This window comes from Python bivittatus, unplaced genomic scaffold (assembly GCF_059951505.1).
Source record: "Python bivittatus isolate LINGU-HERP-01145 unplaced genomic scaffold, Pbiv_v1 ctg000070_np1212, whole genome shotgun sequence".
NCBI lineage: Eukaryota > Metazoa > Chordata > Lepidosauria > Squamata > Pythonidae > Python > Python bivittatus.
The window spans coordinates 2809059-2833824 of record NW_028277034.1 but is presented as its reverse complement, the minus strand read 5'-3'; the positions used below and the strand labels follow the sequence as shown (position 1 = coordinate 2833824).

General features: G+C 38.3%; 1 protein-coding gene across 5 annotated transcripts in view; it reads right to left on the bottom strand.

Moving 5' to 3' along the window:
* CRACD (capping protein inhibiting regulator of actin dynamics) overlaps positions 1-24766 on the bottom strand; it is a 124050-nt gene that overhangs the window by 37009 nt on the left and 62275 nt on the right. For 3 of the 5 annotated variants that reach the window (XM_088130945.1, XM_088130966.1, XM_088130952.1), the window contains 2 exons: positions 5691-5859; positions 2090-2225 (listed from right to left, as the gene is read on the bottom strand). In XM_088130945.1, the coding sequence (XP_087987071.1) occupies positions 2090-2209 (120 nt within the window). In that variant the 5' untranslated portion in view covers positions 2210-2225; positions 5691-5859. Of the gene's footprint in view, positions 1-2089; positions 2226-3533; positions 3641-5690; positions 5860-24766 lie in introns of those variants that run through there. The other 2 variants (XM_088130961.1, XM_088130956.1) reach the window with 2 other exon arrangements.

The following is a 24766-nucleotide window of genomic DNA, read 5'->3' as shown; positions in this document are numbered from 1 at the left end:
GAAAGTATACAAACTAGGTGAGAACATGTTCTGTTTTCACTGTTTCACACATACCACACTTTTTAAATCTGCCTATTCACAGTCGATAATGAAGCTCAAGCTCAGATATTTTGGTCACCTAATGCGAAGAGAGATCTCTTTGGAGAAGACCCTGATGCTGGGAAAGATTGAAGGCAAAAGGAGAAGAGGACGGCAGAGGATGAGATGGTTAGATAGCATCACTGAAGCAATGAGCATGAAACTGAGCAAACTCAGGGAGGCAGTGAAGGACAGGAAGGCCTGGCGCAATATGGTTCATGGGGTCACGAAGAGTCGGACACGACTTAACGACTAAACAACAACAATTCACAGTCCAACTACAGTTCTCTCTATTGACCAGCACCATTGTGTGTGTCTCAGAGGACTAGACTGAAATTATATTATTTACTATTGTGTCATTCTTCGTTTGCCTTTCTCTTTCCTCCCACTCCATCTCCTTTCCACTCATTCATACTTCCTCACAAATTTCACGTCCATATAGCATGTGTATTCTTGATGAACTATGGGTCAAAAATGGAACAAGATGTCTTGTTTAGCCTTCCAATTTTTCCCTTCAATAGCAAACCCAAGTCCTGCTATTTTGATTGAGAACCTGGGAGGGACATCCACTGGGACATCCTTTATTGGAGAAAAAGGCAGGAGAATAGCAAAAGCTTTTCCATGGCATATGTGCATATTAGCTGTTGGCTGGAGGTAAACAACAACGACAAAACCGACAAACAAATTCAGGACTTATCCATCTTGTCCAGTTGCCCCATTCCCAGAATTGGCCAGCAACCATTTTCAGAAGGTAGGAACCTTCCAAATGTAGTTTTGGACTCACCCCCTTCCTATTGCAAAGGTGACCTCTGAGCATGCTTTCCTGCTGTGGTTTTGAAGTATTCTTTTCTTCCTTATGTCCTTATGTTGCTGCTCTTATCCATTTTAGCTGGTGCATTTTATTTAACTACAGGCTAATCCCAGCAGTTTATTGTAATGCTATAATAGCACAGTGATTATAACAGTTGGTTTGTTAAACAGAAAGTTGCTGGTTTCAAACCTGGCAGAAACTTTTTTTTTCAATCACTGTTTTTCTTTCCCTGAGATATCCACTTTTGCCTGGGCTTTTTTTAGTAAGTCCAGAAGTGCACCATTTTATCTTTTCTCCAGTCACAAGAGTCTCCAGTCACTTGGGTTAACAGGGTTTAATCCCACCCAGAGGATAGAATCCTTTTACCATAACTGCCTGGTGAAATGATGAATGGTGCACCATTGGTCTTATTAAAAAAAGAAAAGCCCATGAATAAATAGGTAGCTCAGGGAAAGAAAACTAGTAATAATAGAAAGTTTCTGCAGGATTTCAGACTGACAACCTTTTACTTGGAAGGCAATAGTTATCATCACTACATTGTTCTAGCATTACTAACAAAGGTGGCTCTAGAATATAATAAAGACGAACAGAGCAGTAAAAAAGGACTTTTCATTTTAAAGCTGGTTATTGTCCCTCCATGTACATACATTTTGGTGCTTTAACTTGGTGAATGTATATGGATGGATGGATGGATGGATGGATGGATGGATGGATGGATGGATGGATGGATGGATGGATGGATAGATGGATGGATGGATGGATGGATGGATGGATGGATGGATGGAGGTGTGCATGCACTTGTATGTACGTATATATACCCACACATACACACAGAAATACACAGAAGGATCCACCCACAGAAAAGAAAGCAATTGGCTATTGTTTTCCTGGAATGGAAAGGCATAGCAGAGAAGGAACTGAATAAGGGGAGGCATAGTAGCCAGCTGTTTGAATGAATACTTTGCAAGCCATGCACAAGTGTCTCAGTCCAGACAGGCTTTTCTTAAATTGGCTTAGAGTTGAACCACAACAGGACAGGACGGGAGCTGTTCAAGGACATAGCATGGATATGCTTTCACTTCCCTCCGCCTTTCCAACTGACCTCTAGAGTCTTCATTAGATTATAGGGATGATATAATAAGAAATCAGAAGATTTTGAACTTTTACATTTCTGGAAGCGCAGCATTTGCTCAATCTTACCTGAAGAGTTTTGACTTTGCCAACGAGATTATCTTGTGACATTGCTTGAATGGACTCTTCACTCTCTGCTCGCCCATCAGGCATAAAAATACTGTCATGGGAAAAGGCCCGTGTTCCCATGCTATAATTGGAGGACCTGAAAGGCAATTTAGATACATAGGATTTTATCTATGCCCCACATGACAAACACAGTGGGCTACTGTGGTACTTTCTTTTTTCTGCTACCAGGCCACTTTTCAATGTTTTTTTAATATAGAATACATTTATTTCAGAGGAAGCAATCTACTTTCACTGCTTAAATAATGGGTATACATCTGGACCCAACTCCAGAGCTTCTACACAAGTTGCTGTCAAATTATAATTTGTATGATGAAAGAAAAATGTATTAATTCGTGGGGAACAATTCTAATAACTGTATGTTATTAATTTAATGCAATCTAAATTGTATCTCAATTATATTAAGTTCAATTGCATTTTGATCTTGCCTTCTCCCTGCCCATTTTTTTACTGCTGTCACTTTCATGCTTACAACTGCATCTGCCCACATGTAACTTAAAGGCCAAGGATGGTCCTTAACTTGAAGAAGGTTGAGCATCCTTCCACAAAGACCATTCAGTGAATACGAAAAGGGACAGCTTTGTAGAACTCGATTATTCAAAAAGCTCATCATCTGGCATTAAATGTCAACCAGAATTGTGGCCTCTTCCAGACTATAGCTTCATCATCTCTGATTATTGGTTATGTGGGTCACTACTTACAAGGATTAGGGTCTATAGCATAGCAATTTCTGTGTGGGCAATAGTCTTTCCATTTCCTTTCTCCCTTTATGAGGTTTTGGAGTAACCTTCTACAGCAGTGTTTCTCAACCTCAGCAAGTTTAAGATGTGTGAACTTCAACTCCCAGAATTCTCCAGCCAGCATGCTGGCTGGGGAATTCTGGGAGTTGAAATCCACACAACTTAAACTTGCTGAGGTTGAGAAACACTGTTCTACAGATTGGTGCTACCAGGTTTGCTGCAGCTACACACTAGCCATGCTGGCTGTGATTCTTTGGATTTGCTGTACCAACTTCACTGCAGGATACCAGCTTGCTTTATGGCCAGTGGTACTACATATAGGTTTAGTTGTATTTTGTCCCTTTTCTTTCCTTGGCATCTTTGTGATATGGACCTATTCACCTACAATAGCACCAGAATTCCAAATATGCCCATATAACTGTGTTGTGGTTCTGCTGTGCTTTTGTACAATTCTAAGAACACGATCATTCCAAAAAGATCAAGTTGTTATCACTTATTTTTAGAGTGCAGAAATCTGCCTCCCACTCCCATATTGAAGCATGCACAAATAGAAACGAGAAAAGATGAATAATGTTATGTGCTGCCCTGCTTACAGAACTCCCTTGTACCTGTATACTTTGATATTTATGTGCTTTTCTGAAGATTACCGTTCAAAAATAAGAATCCGTTGGCATTATTGGTATACTGTCATGTCTTGAAGGAACCATAAAAAAAAGAAAAAGAAAAAGCAAGTTTGAGCAAATATATGCTCGGAGCAGGCTCCCACTATCTGCTCAACAGCCCTTCTCCTTAAATGGCATGGTAATGCTATGACAACAGTTGCCGTGATACATGTGAGTTACTCCTCAAACCACTGCGATTACTGCATCTAAGGACAAGTTAACATTTGAATGTTATTAGAAATTTAACATGAAATTGCCTCTCATAAATTAGGATTTTTGAGTCCTTCGGTGGGTAATTCTATATTTTATCAAATAACTGCCTCGATACTACAGCAAGTAAGCAACTGGTCTGTGTAAACGGTTCCACCATACAAATTTACTTTAAATGATATAGTATTTAATGATATAATTGTGGTATTTTCTTATCAACAGGAGATTCAACTGATTTCAGGAGAATCGACACATGAGCATATCCTTTTTGAGATTACAGTACTCAGACACTCTTGTCCTGATTATGCTTCTATACATTTCTCTTATTATCTGATCCTTTATTATACAATGACTGCCAGGTGAATATCTGAAATAATCTATGATGACCGTATTAAACTCATTTAGAAAGGGGAATGTCCTCTACCTGCTAATCAATAGAAAACCTGAAATAGGCACAGCTTTCAGTAAAGAGCATCAACTGTGGAATAATTTCCTATAGCAAAAAGAAGGAATGGGCTGGTCAATACTTCCATTTTTTCACAGTCTTTTCCCTTGAAAGACAGACAGAAAGGCAACAGAGGCAGTTCTCCTCAACCTGCAGTTGTCTCATTTCAGGCAATGCTGCACTTATACCATTACAGTCTACCTTGTGTTTTAAAAAGTCACAGAAGTCTCACTAAAATGAAACAAGAGCCTTCCAAGAGAACAAGTGTTTGCTTTTCATGGGACATTGTTGCACCAATCTACATGGCTGTATGGAACCGGGGAGGAACATGTTTCAACTCTCAGGAGTCTTGGAATTTCTAGAGCTTTAATGGCACATTAAGGATAGCAGAAGTGTTGAAAATGGGTTTTCTCTAGATTCCTGATCTCTTAATATTGCTGCAGCCTACTTGATGCCCTGGCCATTGTCTCAGTCACCATTAACAAGTAAGTTGGGTAGAATATGGAAATGAACTGTAGTCAAGAGAGCTGGTAGCAAAGCAAGCTTATTCCAATAAACATCTGATCGTCTTACTAAGACGACAACTAAGCTGAAATTCAGAGTGGCTTTAAAAAAATCAAAGTACTTTCCAATTAGAGCAGGGCTTAAAAGTAATTTTAAAAAGACCTCTCTATAAAGATAGAAGAAGAATAGATATTCATATCTTATTATCTGTTCTTTCTTTAGATATGCTGTAAATCAACCTTCTGTGACTTGGTGATTTCAATTTCCAGAAATTACTGCCAGAATGACCACATTAGCCGGGAATTTTAGGAAAACAACTAATACCCCTGGAGGCCATTCATTCAGGGAAAGCTACTCTAAATAATTACAGGTAGTCCCCAGTTTAAGAACGAGTTCCGTTCCCAAGGTCTGTCCTTAAGTTGAATTTGTATGTAAGATGGAACAGTATGTATAAGTAGTATTGTGTAATGAACACAAACCATTGTGTATTTAACTGAAATCATTGTGTATTTAACTCAAATTTTGCTACAATAGGCTCCGTTCTTAACTATGGGTCATCTGTAACCTGGGCATTCTTAACCCGGGGACTACCTGTACAAAAAAGGAAATAGCTGAAGCAGGGGTAGGTTAGAATTATTTCAGAAAATCGCCATGATAAACCTGATAAAACCTTATATTATGCACTGAGCATGGTGATGTAATCAGTCTAATGGATGAGGATACAGAAACTACTATCTTGAAGTTATTTCCTTTGGTGGGCAAATTACAAAATCAGTCCCTTCAAAACAGATGTTTTGAAGTAATACCACATGCGTGTATCAGAAATGTCTCCATAATACACCACTTCCATATTATAGTCCCTTAATGAACACCAAGGGTTGGATTTCATTCAAATGAGTATTTTCACAATAACTACTATACTTCTCCTGGCCTGACCTCAAGGCGTAAGACTCAGCAATGGCAACATGCCACAATTTCATTACCTCAAGCCATTGTTGGTCTCTTCATCAGAAGACAGTGCACCATTACAGACATTTCCAAAGGAACTGCTTGCCTTCAACTTGGTGGCCTCACGATCTGGTGTGGTCTCCCGTTTTTTTCTCCTTCCAAAAAACTTTTTGAAAGGCTGAAATTTGCTGCCCTTTTTCTTATCTGCAGATAACAAGTCAGATATACACAAGGGTTCATCATCATTTCATCTACAAACATTCTGAGAAATAAAAACTCAATTAAGAAGCCACCCAAAAAGATGGATGGCCAAACCAGTTGCAAATCTATGCAAATACTAGACACTGAAATCACACCTGCCTGTTGCTGTTCAGGAAGACTCTATCTTGCAAAAACAACATGAAGTTCATAAAAATGTTCATCCTGTAGTGCTTTGGTGATCAAGAAACTATTCTTTAGGAAAGTGGAAGAAGACAACTTGCAACAATGAGAATGCTTCAGCACTATAAACATGAAAGAGGAACGGCTTTATTTAGATTGTTGTGGCATCAGACATGACTTTTGATCATCTTGCTGAAGGAATGGCAAGTATAACAGAGGCTAGCCCTTATAATGAGGTGAAAGAAAACTGCATTTAAATTGCAGAGGATGAGAGCTTATGGCAAATGTTAATTCAGGTCTTGCTTTTGTGTATCAGCATTATGCCTTGTCTTTATTTATGAGTACCTAAGCAACTGCTATCTCACTATGTACGGTGTCCATGCCACAGTGTACCACTTGCATTAAAGTTAATGTTACAGTGCATTAAAACATTGACTCAGTTCTCAGTCATTGGTTAGTATAAGTGAAAGCTATGCAATAGGCAGGCTAGGGATTTAACTGAGTCCAGTGGTCTTTCCCCCTGGCCTATGAAGGACTGGATGGAATGACCATGGTCCAGGGACTGCATAAATGATGGGCATGGTCCAGGTAGGATCATGGACATCATTACTTTAAAAATTGCATTTACAGTTGGACTGTCAGCTACAGAGTAGGAGGCAACTTGTAAACCTGTCTGCATATGAATCTCTGAAAAAGCATGGGTCCTGTGGTTATTCTTGTTAATCCATTCTAATTCACTCTATTACCTTGATAAATATGAAAAATCAGAACTTTATCACAGGACACTATTGATACGTTTCTCAGTTTTGATAGAGACAACTATTTACCAAGTGGTAATTTTTCAAGTTCTCCTTGTAACTCCTTGTTCATTATCTGCCAAAGGGAAGATATTTTTGATGAAGTGCAAATGTATTGCAGTATCCAGCTTACTATAGCCAGGACACTGAAGACCTTAACAAATCATAGTGGCTTACAATTTGGTAAATGATTTTTTTTTTTTTTACTCAGAAGGCCAACAAAAATACAGCTCTAAAGGGAGAAGAAAAAACAGCAGTCAGAATATGAACCACTCTGAGAACAATTACACTTAAAATGAACATATATCATTAACAGCTGATACTTTAGTTTTATAACTGCAAAACAGGAAATATGTATTTATTCAAAAATCCAGTTAAAGCCAAAACAAATAAACTAATCTATCTTTCATTTTTCAAAAGTGGCACAAAGCAAGTGTTATTTAATACATTGTCATTTAAGGAGACTCTTAATGAAATTCAAGCTGGAAATGGAAATTGCAAACTAGATACACCATTTTTCTTTTTCGTCTAACCCATAATTACAACACTAAAACTAAATTGCAAGTGAAGCATTTAATTTCAAAACAAATTGCACTTCATGTGCTGCTAATACTATACTGCTCAAACAACAGGAACAAATTAATATGATAGCTAAAGGCACATTTCAATTCCATGGGTTAAACTAAAGTATCAATAAATTTATTTTTCACAGGAGATGGATTTAGAAAACAGAGTTTCAGGATCCATATAAGTGAACTGTCACTTTAATAGCTCTGATTTATTAACTTAATGTTTTGTTGACTTTCAGATAGGAAATAATAAAAGTTAAGAGGCCTCTTATGAACCAAATCCATCCATTTTGATTTCGCTTACTTTCTATTTTTTTCCTAAATTCATTCTAATCCATTTCTACGTCTTTACTTTTTTTAATCTGCCCCAAAATGCAGGGACAAAATGTCCCTGCATTTTGGGACAGGTTAAAAAAATGTGTGTACTCCTTCAAAAAGCAGTTTTACTGTATCTCCATTCAAGAGGCACCTTTTTGAACATTTTTCTGTTGTATACATTTTTGTAAATGTTTGCCTACTGCAAGGCATTTTATTTTATTTACATCATAATTTCCTCATAATTTATGGATATTTGAGCTGTGAGCTGTGATTCAAAATTCAGAAAAGCACAAATTTTAGTATATGAACTGTATTTCTGTTAATACATAGAATCAGTAAATACCAATTCAAACCGAAAACTTTTTCCATATATGAACCCTCCTGTTTGAGACTATTCACCAGTTCTCAAAGTTTTATTTCAAATATAATCCTACCACAATTGGCTTATATTTTAAAATACTTCTTCCTAAAAGTATTTTAGGAAGGCATGTTAGAAGTTGCCCCTCCTATATTTCTGACCATTGATTATTTTTCAAGCATATATCTCTCTTATTATTTTAAAGTCTAAAATGTAAGTACAAACATTATTCTTAATTTTTTTTAATTAAAAAAATTAAAAAATAAAATTTAATGTATCTCTGAGCTTCTGGGTCTTAAACTTTGCTGCAAATCTTCTATTTACCATTTATTAAGAATGTGTCTTTATACAATCACAGTTTACCATTTGAAACAACATACAGCCTCTTGTCCAAACTACCCTCCTTGATATATCTCACTCTCAAAGAGAGACAAAAGCTTTTCAAACTAACTTGGCCAGAGAAAGGAAACACTTCAGCTCTCAGAAGAAAGAGTGGTTTACACATCCATGCTGATGATTTGATGATTAGCAAGTATCCATGACCATCTGGGACCAAGTCTGATCTCAAACATAACAAATAGAAATGTTCTGTTGTATAAAAGGCAATGTGCTTCTAAAAAATTTGCTTCTAAAAAATTGGTTGTCAGTAAACTTCCAGGCCCAATTCAAAGTTCTGGTCAACATCTATAAAGTCCTATTTGACATAGCACTGGGATATATCTGTATCACCTCAAGACAGAATCTGTCCATCTGGTCAGAGCATCTCAACAAGGCCTACTAAAAGGGTCCTCCACTCCTCCATAGCTAGAGGAACTTGGGCCAGAAAACAGGCTTTTGCTATGGCAGACCCCTGAAAGAACTCTCTGCCCCTGAAAGTGGTGCAGCTCTCTCCTCACAAGCACGGTGACCATATTTTCTTAGAAACAATAAAGGACAAACCTGAAAAAGGGGCAAATCTGAAAGAGGTTCATAAGGATTAAAAAATGTAATTTTTTATGTTTATAACGTTGCTTTACAAAGGAAAATTCAAGGGCAAATCCAAGAAAAACTTTACAAAAGCGCATATTCCAATAAAAATATCTAAACTCAACAGTATTTGAGTAAATTTATTTTAAAAAGACAATTCCATCTCCATATTTTTCACATAAACATGAAAGACTGTGCATTAAGTGGTACCATTTGTACAGTAAAAGTTAAATGACCAAAATAAAGGACATAAGTGAGTTTTTGAAAAATAAATCTAAAGGACAGCTTTCTGAAATAAAGCACTATTCTTTATAATAAAGGACGCATGGTCACTGTACTCACAAGTCAATAATAAGACAGATCTATTCTAGGTAACACTGGAGAAGCTAGTGACAGAGCCTTCTTGTGCAATAGTTTTGGGAACAGTGGTGCTGCTAGGGCCAGATATGCAAAACCTCTCTGAGTAGAATGAGCCGCAGTCTTCTAAATGCTACAAGACTAAGTTCTCAGCTTAAAGGAAGTGAAGTATACTATCTGAAAAGGTGCTCCCCTAAATCAATGTGAGCACAACCTAAATTCACTTAATAGTACCACCATTTGGGAATTCAACCAAGATGGGCAGGGCTACAAGTTTCACAACAGCTAACATTAGAGTGAGTCCCATCAGAAAGTTAGTCCTGTAGTAATAGCAGATGAATGGCCAAGATGATGCTAGGTGACAGCCATGGGGGCAAATCTTGTAGGAACATGGCTGGTGTGGGTCTTCCGGGCTGTGTGGCCATGTTCTGGAAGTTTTGTTTCCTAACATTTCGCCAGCACCTGTGACCGGCATCTTCAGAGTGCAGGAGCACAGACAGGAGCAGTTCTCTCTGTGCCCAGCCCGGAAGACCCACACCAGCCATCATATGTCGGCCGTGAAAGCCTTCGACAATACACTTGTAGGAACAGCTTGTAAAACACCTTAGGGTTGTCTACTGCAGAATCAAAATACATGCCAGCTATTAATCTCCCAGTCTGTGGACCTTCATATTACTGTGAAAAATCATGTTGGAGCATCTGCAATTTGTTTTAATAACAGTAGGATCAATAGACACAGTATATGCCAGCCTAATGGAAAGTAAGATACCTGCTGAGATTTTAAACCGATTAACCAGAAACAGTATTTGATTTATACAATATGCTTCCCACTTTAGAGCTAAGTGAAGAAAAGCTGAAGCTTAACTTTGGTTTTGTTGAGTTATTGCAAAATAGGATGCCATAAATAATTACTGCAAATTCAAAACAGCACTGAATAAATTCCCAGGCCTTCTATATATTCTAGCCAGCATGAGTTTGCTAGAGTTTGGCAAAGATGCTTCCATATTACATGTGCCCTATTTATGAAATTAAGAATCTTGTTCTAGTACCCTTTTGTCTTAATTAATACAGAATATGCTTTTATCAATCCTGGCTGAAAGAACTATTTGAACATCTTCTGGAAGAAAAAGAATCTTCATTGTTTTTTTCTTTTTTTAGTTTGACATGTTCAAAGATCATATTTTTCAGTAAAAACCATGTTTCACCCACTGCAATCTCTCCAGTACTTGTTTCTGTTCTAGCTTTAATGCTGATTCTTAACTCTGCTGTTGTCAAAAAGGGAAAGAAAAGAGAAATGTAGGCAGAAATGTAAAAATGAACAGGAATAGGAAGAATTTTAATACTTCCATACCTAAATGTAGGCATTAAAAAAATAAAAAATTCAGGACAGGGCTTGAAATAAACATGGCAGCCTTTTTTAAAAACAGCTCATGAAATATACAGGTAGTCTTCACTTAATGAGTGCCCTGTGTACTTCATGAGTATGGTGCAAAGACAATAATTTATAAAGCAAGTAGATAAAAGCAACCTTTAAGCTACAGAAGTAGCTGACATTTGCTTCGAATGCTGATTGACTTAGTTAACTTTTATGCCACTCAATTTCCAAAGATTCCAAGTGGCTTACAAACGACAATGTAAAATTATAGCATAAAAAAATCAGTAACATATCAATAAAGCCTTGACGTGTCACCATTTTGGTAGCAGAATCTTCAAATATTCTCCCAAATACCTCTCAGAAGAGCTGGGTTTTCATGGCTCTTCAGAAATAGAATAGGCAGCGGGTGATCTGAATAAATGAGGTAGCTGATCCAGAGGCAGGTGGCATCTGGGGAGAAAGCTCAAACTGGGTTTCCTGTAAAGGGCATTCTGTCAGATCTGAGATCCTCAGCCAGCCTTTTCTGCTACATCTCACCAGACGGGCAGACTCAACTTGGAGAAGGCTATCTTGAAGATATCCAGGTCCTAAGCCATTGAGGGCTTGAACTACCATCTCAAATCACACCTAAAGCTGACTAGCAATCAGTAACAGCTCTTGGAATAAAGGTATTACATGGGTGAACCTAAGGACTATCTGGGGTGCTGCATGTTGAACTAGCTGAAGCTTCGATGTGGCCTTCAAGGGTAGCCCTATGGCTTGAGACATCTCTGATCAGCTGTTGGCCAGGAAGAGCAGGAGCACTATAGACTTGTAGTACCAAGATGGCTATAATAGTCTGGTACTTTCAACAGCCAGAACAGAACATTCCAGCCTGCTCCATTTCAGATGTTGAATTAGAAGACTTGGATGATTGTCTCATTGTCTGGACATGTTCTAAATATAACTCAGTTTCTTCTTTTACTTCCCACACATCCTTTGGCTCAAGCAAATTGCAGCAGTCTTTATCAGAATGGCTAGACCAAAACACTGTCAATCCTAACAGATGAAAATGTTCAAAATCTATTGTTCATATTTGTTTGACCCCAAGAGACAAATGCAATTTTGCAGGTACTAAAATTATTTTAATCATTTCTGGAGCCAAGTTTTGGGAGAAAGTAGTGGATGACATAAGTATGACTGTGCGACAAAAGCTAAAATTTTCAGAGGATAATATTCTTTTGAATTATATACCTAGTACATGGAACTTGACAACCGGACAACTCAAATGGATTCGCCATGCCCTTATTATAGCCAAAAGACTGATACTGCAGAACAGGAAAGATAACATATGGCCCCATTTATTCAATGGATTGAAGACCTGATTGCACTTGCTACTTACGAGCAGATTGCCTATAGACGTAGACTTTGTATGGACAAGTACAATGAAATATAGTGGTACCTCAGGTCATGAATGCTTCTGTTCACGACCAATTTGGGTCACGAACAGCTCCATTCGCAAAATTTTGCTTCCGTTCGTGAACGCCGGATCGGGTGACAAACAGGATCCGTGGCCATTTTCCCTCCCGTGACACGTGGTCGTGGCTTCCTATAGGGAGGGGGACTCTCCCTCCAAGCAATAACCGCCTCCCCACCCGCCTTCCTGTCCTCCACGCCAGAAGTCGCGTCGAGCAAGGTTAGCATTCTCTCTCTTCGTACTGTACTTTGTGTCATATTTTTGTGGTTTTAAAAAAAACAAACATATGGTTCAGAACGGATTAACCGTAATTACATTGAACCTTATGGGAAAATTTGATTCGGGTCGCAACCAAAATCGGTTGGCGACCAAATTCGTAGGGGTCAGAATGGATTAACCGTATTTACATTGAACCTTATGGGAAAATTTGATTCGGGTCACGACCAATTCGGGTCGCGACCAGACTCGCAGAACAAATTAAGTTCGTGAACCGAGATACCATTGTATAGGACTCATTTATACAAAATACAGTAGGTTTTTATACATGCACACACACACATATATATATATAAAACCATAGTTATATAAATGTATTAGAAATATATACGTATTAGAATAATATTTGCATTAGATAAGTATATATAGAATTGTAATTGTTTACTGTTATAATGAGATATTAACATTTTTTTGTGCATCACTTTTTTGTTTATGTGGGTTTTTTTCCCTTTTCATAAATAAATAAATAATAATAATTTCTGGGAAGGGATGATGGTACCAGTTTTCATGAGTAAAATTATGGTGAAAAAAATTGAAATTCCTTTGTTTTTCAGTTTATTGGACAACATCAGATTACTGTTGAAAAGCTTTACTAAACATATGCTGGAAAAAACATCCTTTTATGTTCAGGAGGGCTGCATTTTTCCAGATGTCACATTGAACAGAAAAACGTGAGAAAAACATTGAGAACCCATATAAGCAACAACAGATGGTAGATAAAAAGGTCTATTTAATGTAAAAGTTGCTTGCAATTATTGAAAGCCAACATTACCTTTCTACAATACTCCTGTTTATATAAAAACTGGCAATATGTCTGTGGTAAATAACTTTTCAGATATATTTGGGAAGAGGAACAGTATATTTAAAAACCTTCTGCCAGTATTTCAGACCTGAATTTTTTTCTTAAAGCCAACTGATCTAATTTTCTAACAAAGCAAGGAATTTCATTATTATGGAACTGCCACCCCAGCTATAGAACTTCCTGGAGAACACAGTATATGCATGACATATACATGTCTTTGCCATCACATGTAAAGAGATCAATTTCATAATGTGAAGCAAGTTAGCATAATGATACAGTGCTCTATAATGGACAGAATTTTGATTCACTTCATGGAAAAGGAAACTCTATTTTGGAGTTTAAAAAGGGATTGTATTCAATGCGCAAGCAGTCTTGATACGCCTCCTCCACATATGTCACTCAAATGGCATCCACCTGCACAGGACAACAGACATCCAGCACAGAAGCCTACAGAAGGAAACATTTTGGATGCACTGACTGCATGCAAGCAAGGAAAAGTTCTAGGAAGCTAAAATATGTTTAACTGTGGAAAGGAGCAATAGAGCAGAGCCGGAATTTTAAATCTGAACCAGACCTACATAAATTACTTCTATGTTCATGCTGCAAGGGTAACATGGATTCTCTTCTATACAACCCTCTGTCCATTCCAGTATGTCAAATGGAACCTGATAGGCAAAAGTCACTAAACATGTATGTCAGCCTCCTGTGATTCCATGTTCCAGGTAGTTCATAGCCATGGTGAGATATGAATGGCCATCCTACGTTTCACACCCACTTAATTTAATGAAAAAAGCATCCTTAGAGTCTTCCTTACTTTACCATTATTAAAATGCTCTCTCGCTCTCTCTAAAAATAAAAGTCCCAGAAACAAAACGATCCACCAAATGCTTCTTAAATGTATTTCATTTGTCATATCTGCAGAGGATGAAAAGAGAAAGCAGCATTTTATCTGTTTGCATAAAAGAAAATTACTCATTTTCCTTAGCTTTACTGCAGATTTTGTTATCGATCAGTTAAATATCCTCACAGGCTTACAAAGCTGAATTTTTATTGTCCTTGTGATCCAGAAAAACCATGTTTTTCATCACTGCTGTCGTTCTGCACAAAAATGACGTATCTAGGTTCAGTTGCTTTGGCAAGAATCAGTAAGCAATCTGCGGTTAGCCCGTCACTAATAAGGGGATGTCATTGGTCTACTCTAAAACAACTGGCAAAGCCTTCGCTTTGATTACTGAACTGTTAGCATAAAAGACAAGCTTGCTCTGCACATGATCTATGAAATAATTTACTAAAATGTTTCCATGATGCTTTGTTTCCAATGGTACAACAGTAAAAGCTAAAATGTTGGTACACTGCATAACGACAACCCCCATAAACGCCTCCTTTCGTGGCTTTGCAACAAAAGCAAATTTTTGGTTAATGCATGAGTCACATCAGTACCAAAGCAGTTTACTTGCCTGTCTTCCATGTTTTATTTAACCACCAACTTAACAAACAACATGGAGGATCTCATTATTCAACATCTTGGCTGTTCTCAAAAAAAGATATTGCCAGCACTGTCACTTTTGGAATTTAAATAAAAATGGCATTTGGATCTTTTAGCCTTGCATACTATTGTAACCTGCTTAGCCAAGCTGGGAATGCAATCCTCTTTCACTCTGTTAATATTTGCAGGATTAAAGAAGAAGAACACAAGCGAAGGGCATGGAACTCTTCGGGAACTCATTATGAAGAAAGGTTTGATCTGGGATCTCCCATATACACACCCACAGACACACAGTCACATCCTTCTGATGCATAGGATGAAGATTTCTTCTATTCCCTCATCCATCTTGTTTTTCCAATTCCCATCAAAAGTCCTTTTCTTTGGTATCTCAAAAGTAAAAAAATGCAACCTTGCTTCAAACCACAGCAATTCAGAGCAGCAGATAATTTTTACTAAAACTTAGCTGGACATAGTCTAAATGGCATGGGACTATCACTTCAAAATTGCTTTATGAGGCAATGTGTAGCCTGCAAAGTGTAAAGGAAAGTTGTATGCTTTGTTTTGCACATCACTGTATGAAGTAGGCAAGCACAGAATCCTTTTCCGCTACATCAGAGGAGGCGATTGGAACAATATAAGGCGCTTTGACAAGGTGAATAGCCTTGCCTGTATGGCATGAAGTGCCTCACTGATGTAACTTAGGACCAATTGCACAGCCCTAGAAGCTAGTGGCTATTAAAAGCAGCTAGATTTAAATCAAACCCTCTGAACACTCCACCTTCACTTAAAACTTGAGGATTTAGGATATTTCTTCAGCAGTAGTCAGTACTGCATTGTACTGTGTTGTTCTTATGTTTAAGATATGAAATGTAAAAGAGAAGAAAAACTAGTGTTAATTCCCATGGTGTGGTAAAAATAACTTTCCTCTTGTACAAAGAAAGAAAGGATTGCCAGATCAAAACAACCCAAATAATTTGCTTTGTATTCTAGCACTGTGTATTCCCCCACCCACTTTAGAAGCAGAAGCATCATTATAATTTTGATCTATAGAGCAAGAAGCCAGATGATCACTAAAGGCTCTGAAAAAGAGAGTAATTATGTGTTCCCAATCATTCAGATGTTATTTTAAGATTATCATTATCCAATCCCTAAAGAATCAGGGTGCAAGACTCCAGACAATATGGGTACCTGTCTTCTGAACTGCAGAAATTAAAAGCCCCAGAGACTTGTAGCAGATCTTCCATGAAACCAGATAGACCCCAAAACTTATGAGCTTGGAAGAACAGGAGTAAACAACTATTTAGTGGCTCAAAGAAAGATGGAGGGGTAGGAAAAGAAATGGTACAAACTGCTTAAGACTGCATCATAAAACTAGGCACAGATGGAATTTGCTTGATATGAGGAATTTTGGTCAATTTTTGAAAACAGCAATAAGCCGTCTTGCCATAGGTTACCCAACCTTATGATACTAGAGGAGCAAAACCAGATTTGACTTAGATGCTAAAACATCATGGAATTTGCTAGTAGATTAGAGTTACTTGCTTCAGTGCAATGAGAAAATGGTGTTTAAATCCTACCACGTGGGGATTTTGTGACTGAATTTACTCTGTCAATTGCACAGCACCAGTTGCAAGCCAGGGCAGTCACACTGCAAGCAAGAAGCAGATCTCATTGCTCTTGCACTCCACGAAACCAGTTTTCCTCTCTATTGTGCCTCTGTGTCTAATAAATCAGGCATGACCATGTGTTTCTCTTGCACTCCTTAGAGAGACTGCCTGCTTGGTACGCCTTCAGTCTCTCTGCTCATGTTTCACACTCATTCAGCTGGTCACAGCAAGGTTCTGAAGGCATCTGTGACCCACAGTCAGTGAGAACCAAGCAAAGAAGTAGGTGGGGAAATGCTTGCAAATCAGAGACGTTACAATGTGGCAGGTTTATCTGCTGAAATAAGTAAGGAATGATGCAGGGACAGAACAGGAGCCAGTATAAAAACACAAATTGCATGTAAAAGTTCTCAGATTCAAACCTAAATATCTCCAGATGGAAAAGAATGCATGTAGCAAGGCTAAGAAAGATTTAACATTTCAAATCAGTAGGTATTTTACCTATTTCCACTGGTTTGACATTAAGGATTTTGTGAATTAACAGCTGATTTTAGTTGAAAATGTTTTCTTTTTTCTGTCTTGCACCAATTGGCCCAGCTTTGATCACTGGCATCAGGGGCAGAGGGAAATGTTGAAGCCCTGTCCCTTTTTACATGGGTCACAGATGTGACCCAACTAAAAAGGGATGGGGCTTTGATCATGCAGCTGTGGCTGTCATCTTGACTTTTTTGACACCCCCTCCAAGACATTCCTTCTGATACAGCACCAGTATACCACAATTTATCAGATTTCATCTACGGTCCTCCAAAAAGCTTTCTCTCTGGGTAGTAACCTGGTATTTTAAAGTTATAATATTAATGGTAAAAGGATCTCCACTGTCATTCTTGGACTGCCCCTAAGAACAAAAAGTGGAGACTACAGGCTGGGAATTTTAGGAGATGCAGTTACCATGAGATCTGGAGACCAGCAGGTTGGAGAAGATCAGGCTGGATGGACTAATGATCTTATACAACATAAGTCAGCTATACATGCGCCCCTGCATTTACTCTTCACTTGAAGAATTTCCATTATTTGCATCCTCACAATCAGGGGACTTTTTATGCCTGAGAAAAAGGGAGATATAATACAAAAGCAGAACTAACTGCATATGATCACGGCTTCTGGAGACAGTATAGATACCCTGAGAGGCTTTTCTACTTTGAAAAGAAAAGAAAAATTAAAGAAAATCAAAATCTAGATGAATGATTAGTCAGGACTTACCATGTGGCATTTTTTCAGCCCCCAAAGCTTTAGTACACCCTGATCAACCTTGTGTTGGATTATTTGGAGATTTCTCTATCTGCCTCCCTAAGCAAACATGCACCCTGAAAACCGAACAACTTATCCAGTAACAACTTCCACAGTACGCTTACATCTTTTAAGACGGTCTATCAGAATAGGTTGAACCACATGCTCAAGAAGCCACTGTATCCATTCATTTATATCACCTGGGATTTTCCTGACGAAAGGCTTGATCCAAAGGTTGGTGCTTTGGCATTTATTGCCTTTTGCAACTGTGGGATCTCAATGCCCAATCAATACATTACCTTGATAGGAAATGGCAAAGCATTGGTAAAATTAAAACGGAATAGTGAGAGATATTCTTGGGCATTGTCTCAATTTGCAAATTATCTTAATCTGCAATCCTATATTCCCTGAGGAATAAGCCTCAGTGAACTTAACAAGGCTTACTTTTGGCTAAACGTGTACCACCATTACAGAACCTTTATCTGTCACAAAACAATAGTTGTACAATGCAAATATTGTTACAAAAAAGGTAGGGTCCAGCAATTATATAGCAACATTTGGATCTGTTGTCCCATGGTTAGTAATTGATGTGAACACATAAAGATGTTTGCCTATTTATAGCAGCATTAATAGATTGAATTAATGTACAACTGGCATACTTTAAAACATCGACACAGGCATTTTCAGAACAGGTCTTCTAGTTGCTGAGTAACAGCTAGTAGAAGAGCCTCCAAATATCACTGTTAACGTTGAGATCCCCTTCCATGTTCTGCAGCCATGGAGATTAAAACAGATTATTGAAAAGAACAGAAAATACTAGTTGTATATCAGATGCAGTTTTACTGCCAATTAAATGATGTGTCAAAATTCTTCCATCAATGTGCAAATAACTGCAGTTATTGTTAATGGAAGCAAGGTCAAACAACAGACAAATGGAAAACAAACTGACCCTATTGAATCTGTACATGGGTTTAATTTGTGCATATACTTAAAAAAAAATAAAGAGCTAAAACCGGTAAGAGCCAAATAAGAATCACAGCAAATTATATCTTCATCCATCATTTGCATGAGATATCAAAACCAAGCACAAATCTCTTCTATTATCCTACTACTTTCAAGTCAGAGAACACTGTATGCTTCTCAATTCAAAAAATAAGGCATTTTACTTACAAGGTTTCTTAAGCAAATTGATCATTCTGGACAATTGCAAGCCAGGGACAGAAAAGGACTTTCTTCTTTTGATCCTCTTCAAAAGAATCACTGAATCTATGAGATCACGGATGGAAAATTTTATCCCCAAATTGCTTAAAGGAATATTTGAAAGCAAATGAAGTTCGTGTGGGCACAGCCTGGTGGATCTAGTTGAAAATACATGGTCTATATTTGGGTTTTAAAAAAAAGAAAAAGAAAAAGGGGGGAAAGGAGAAAGAAAAAGCCACCCACAAATGTCTTTGAAAAAGAAAGAAGCTTCTGGGAGAAATTGTTCTTGTTCAGGAAAAATCAGCTAAAAGTGTGCTCAAATTATGGGCAGTGTGTGCTGGGGAAATGGGAGGGGGGCTTCATTCCCTACACAAGCTCCAATCACTCTCCCCCCTTCCCTATTTGGGCAGACCATGATCCATCTGTAGACTGTTTTTAAAATTAGCTAAGAGACATGCTATAAAATGTAAAGTAGCTGAGGATTGCTGCTCCTCACTAGCCCACAACTGAAGTAATATAAAAATGACAAGACCTAAATTCTCACAAGACGTTTGCAGTCCATTGGCTTGATGATTTTAGACCAATCTCTTAACCTCTGCAGAAAGGGGTGTACCATATCTGTGTGTGTGTGTGTGTCAAAAAAAAATCTAGATGATCAAAGTGCCACCCCCTTTTCACATGCAACATTAGGTTGGGGCTTCAATTGTATTGTCATGGCCACCATCTTGACCTTTTTTTACCTATTCTAATCCTCAGTCTCTAGATCAGTTTCCTTCACCACTTGCATTATTACAGATAGGTTCACATATCACACTGAGTCTAATGTGATTTGTTTCTTTTTAGTTTACATGATGGAAGAACCTAGCCACTTTGTAAACCAGTTTATGGCTGACCATTGTATGTGAACATGGTCACTCTGATTTATTCCAAAAACCATAGTAAACACAAGCCACGGCTTGATGCTATGTGGTATATCATGTTTCACCCTCATGTTTCTTGGTTTCCATCAGCATGTTGGAGCAGTTTGTTTTTCCTGCAATGACTCATGTTCCTGAAACATATTTCAAGTACCCTGCTCTTTGAGAAGCCAAAAAAGTAGCTGCTGCATGCTTAGAAAAGAAGAAGAAAATTAAGATGATGTGTCACCTTTTCAGTTAGTCTGCAGCGTGTGTGTGTGAACATGGAATGGAGTTGGGGAAGGTTACCTATCTGACAGATGGAATAAAATGTCCTGGCCTACCAATCACTTTTGAACTGAAGCCATTTTCTGCATAACTTCTTTTTACTCTGCTCATCTTCACTGGAAACTTTGCAAGGGTGAACTAGAGATGAAAAATCGTCTATATGTTCTCTTTTTCTACACCATCATTTATTTTCCTAATGCTTTTTTTCCAGCTTGTTTCCTGGAGCTTCTTTTACACTTTTCCAAGCTATGGGCTGAACAAAACCTTTTGATTTTCAGTTACTGAATACAGCTTTTTGTAGACCATGCACAGAAAGCCCAGGGCATGCATAGAACACCTAGGTTGTATGAAACAGGGGCTAGATTCCAGTGGTCCCATTCTCTCACACTGAAAATTAGGAAATGGCTCCACTTGAAGGAGCCAGGTTTGGTATATAAGCATAGTTGCCCACGATTACATAAACCAACCAATCCAATTTTCCAGATGTTGGATACTTGAATCTTTGTTCCACTTGCCTTCTACCTTCACCCAGTGCTTCTTGAAACTACGCTAAATCTGCATCTAGGGAGTTTCCAAGTCACTTAATCTACTATCAACATCATTATCTAAGTATCACTGTCAAAGCCTTCAGAATGTTCCTATGGGATCTTTTTTTGAGTCCTATTTATCCTTCATCTAAACTCTTTCTCTCTCTCTTTCATGGTCTCTGTCTCCCCACCACCACCACTAATCACTATATGTTTTCTTCTGGGAAAAATAAATCAACAATGAGCCCAATTTTGGTTGGCTGGCCTGTTAGTGCAGGAGCAGATGGTCTTTTAGATAACCTGGTCCCAAGCCACACAGAGCTTCCTAGATTACAATCAAGCATGTTCGATTTGCTGAGAAATAGCCCAGTAGCCAGTGGCATAAATATGCTCCATATACCCAGTCTGTTAGCAGTCATGCACCTGTGTTTGGTATTAACTGAAGTTTGCTAGCAACTCCAGACACAGCACACTGCAAAGTCTAGACAAGGTGTTCTCTGAATTTTGATGAGGACGGTCAGGCTGACATCTCCAGCCAGTACGCACACCTCCAGCACACTTCCCCCTATTACAACTCTCTTTTTTTAACGTTTGGCTTTTTACTGTACTCTGATGGGTTGCTGTTTTTAAGTCTGTATGCCACCCAGAGTCAATAACGATGGGCAGCCTTAGAAATATTAAATTATAAATATAAATAAATAAGCACGTTGTATTGTACTATGAGGTCATAGGAGCATTCAGAGTTAAAAATCTAACAGATTTACAAAGATAAGACAAGATAATTTATTACAGTCATAGACCAGCTCAAAAACAGAAAGAAAACAAAGTGTGAGACAGCAAATAAAAACCACAGTAAAACCCAATAATTATAAAACTGGTATGGTAAAATTGTGACATATTTTACAAATGGTAAAACAAAACCTAGCCATGTTATGAGAAATAAGATCACATTGATCGAATGATAGCAACTGTAAATAAAATGGATCTGGGTGGCCTGGGAATCTGACTAGATGGGGTGATATTAGCTACAACTGGGCATCTTTGTAATAGGAGAAATATAACAAGACAGGAGTTGCTGTTTCAGGGACTGGTTCACCACATGACTACAGTCTTTGTTAAAATGAGACACCCATGATTTCCCCTTGAGAACAGCTATTGGGAGGGCATTACAACTTACCAGGGTTAGGGCTCTTCTGAATTTGGGAGCTGTTATTCAGTTTAGATATCTATCCAGCTTGAAATAAGGTGAATGACTGCCCATTAATACATCTTTGGTTGTAGCTTGTACACCCCTCTTCAGTTCATTAATCTTACAAACACTGATTCACCACATTCACCTGAGTTTGGTGAAAAAGGAAACCAGTTTCAGTTGCTTCCTATAAATGCCATATGGCAATTTACAGAAGCATCAATTGACCATCAATGCTGATTAAGCATCCATAATTGGTTATTAAGATATACAAAAGCTTAAAGCACTGGGGGGGGGGATGCAAGTAATGGCCTTTAAGACTTATAGCTACTTCTTGAACTGAACCTCTGATAAGTTTTTCTATATTTTTCTATATTCTATATTTTCCCTCTTGTTTTATTAGAACAAAATATGTAGTACCTTCCAGCCAAAGTTGGCTACCAGACTTGGGCCGCAAACCTCAGATAATCACTAGATGGCAGCAACATGTTATAGTTTTCCAGAACCTTTTGCTGCCATCTGGGGTCACTTAGATTTTTGCACTCTAGATCTGGTAGCCCTGCTTAAGAGCACCAAAGACCACCAAAGAAATCTGAATTTACAACCTTGTAGGACACCAATCTCCAATCAATGTACCTGCTCAGCAGACCCACACTGCCATTAACTTTTAAAGAAAGCTGACCAAAAGCTCCAGATGTCTGTATTAGTGCAGATAAATACTAACAAGAGAAACTAACCAAATTTAACCAAAGTGTGAAAAAAGATCATCAATCTTATTCAGTTAGAACATGAAGCATCAAGATGTCTGCAGTCCTATGAAGAAGAGTGTTGTCTATGCCGAGAACACCATCTGGATTTTAAAAGTGCTGGCTGCTCTTCAAACACAAGTTCGCTTCCCATTTTTGCAATCTCTTTTTGACATTCCTGCTGCTTTTATAATATTAGGAAACTCAAGGAAAATTAAGGATTACATCATCATCATCATCATCATCATCATCTGGATTTGTTATAGCTATCCTACTGCAAGAGATTTTGGGCAGCTTACAATATCCAATACACAATTTAAAACATAACCATTGAGCATAACAACATGGACAAAAACAGCCATAACCATAAACACACACATACACATCAGGGCTTCACTAACACATTAACCCCTGGGAACAATTAGGTTTGGAGCCTGGTTCGGCAGTACCTCCAAATATCTATGAACCCGAACGCGTAACTCATCATGCTACCATAGGTTTTGTTGTAGCCAGGTTGCATTGCTTTAATCACTCTGTTTAAACTTTGAGCCCATTGTGACTATTGTGGTGTGGGTCAGTAATTCATGTATTTTTCTCTCTCTAGATACGAAATGGAAGTGTCAAGTTTTTTAAGTTATTGTAGCATTTTTATGAGTTTCCATATTGCTTTGTTAGCTGGTTTTAATATTATTTGACTTGCTTAGTATGCTCCAGTTAGCTGTCTTGGGCTTCTCCCTCTGAAGAAAAGGAGGTTACAGACAACACAGTGATAATGAAAAACAAACAACGGTGCAGATCCTCATACTAATCCTGGCCTTATCATGGAACATCACAGTCTGGGAAGAGAGCTACACTCCTCCTCCAATCTCTATGTATTGTTTGAAAAAGAGAAAAATGTCAGTTTGATTTTTTTGATTACAGCTACAGAAACACTCCAAACCTGCAATTAATTTATATGTACAGCAAGTCCTACAACACACACGACCACAGCCAGAGTGTTATGTAAATCCCCAGAATGTTATGTAAAAGCAGTTTTCAGTTCTCCAGATAGTGCTATTCACATTTCTTATTAGTCATGGAGCATCAGTCTGGTTTTCTGTTGATGAAAGTCTCCATATCCCACTTAGCTTATATTTTGACTTCTGTCTTCAAACACAGAAGTCAACAAGACCAAAAGCGTCTTGAGGTCTGTCTGCCCTTTAGCCAGCCATGATGGCTGGGGAATTCTGGGAGTTGAAGTCCACACATCTTAAAGTAGCCAAGGCTGAGAAACACTTTAGAGACATGTTGGGAGGGTCATACTCCCAAAGTTAAACAGAACAAAAATAAAGGTGAACAGGCATCATTGAATTAAACAGTAATTCCCACAAAATTAAAAGCTGTGATTTATGCCATGTGAGTATGCTGTGAGTTAATAGGGGCACTCAGTAGGCATTTAATAATTTACCCCTTCTTGCATGTTAAAAATTATAATTTGGCATCCTTTGCAGGCACTCCAAAAGCCACACTTAAAACTTTGTGGGAGTGTGATCCTGGGATAGAAGTTGTGTTTTATTGTTCTAGATGTCTCAGCTATGGGCAGCTTTAGGCATTTTAGGTGCTCACATATGAAGCAAGGGAAGCCTCAATCAGACCACTGGTTTGTTTAACCCAGAATTATCACTGCTACATAGCAATAGCTTTTTAGGCAGAGAGGCTTTTACACAGCATGGCAAAGTTTATGGAGGCATGGTTGTACCACCAATGCTAAGAGGGTACTAATTCTGTCATCAGGGCCATCATAGGATCACAGAATAGTAGGGTTGGAAGAGACTACAAGGATCACTGAGTCCAAACCATGACATGTGCCCATCCACGAGATCATTTAAATGGAGCCATGTCCACAAGGGGAGTAAAAAAAAAGTCAAGAGGGCAACCATGACTGCACAGTCAAAACCCCATCCCTTTTTTTGTGCATCCACAACATACATTCATAAAGGGCAAGGCTTCAGTTGCATGACTGCAGCCACCATCTTGACTTTTTTCACACCCTGCATATCCCTCCTCATTGAGGTTGGATGGGATGATCCCGATGGCTTCCAATTTCATAATTCTACAATAAGCAGCCCCCACACATTGTTCTGTCTATCGTTTAAGGGCCTCTGGCTGACTTTGAGATATTAAGCAGGGTAAGACCTAATTAGGGCATGGTTAGGAACCACCAGTTAATCCCAGGGCTGGAGGCTAGAACGTA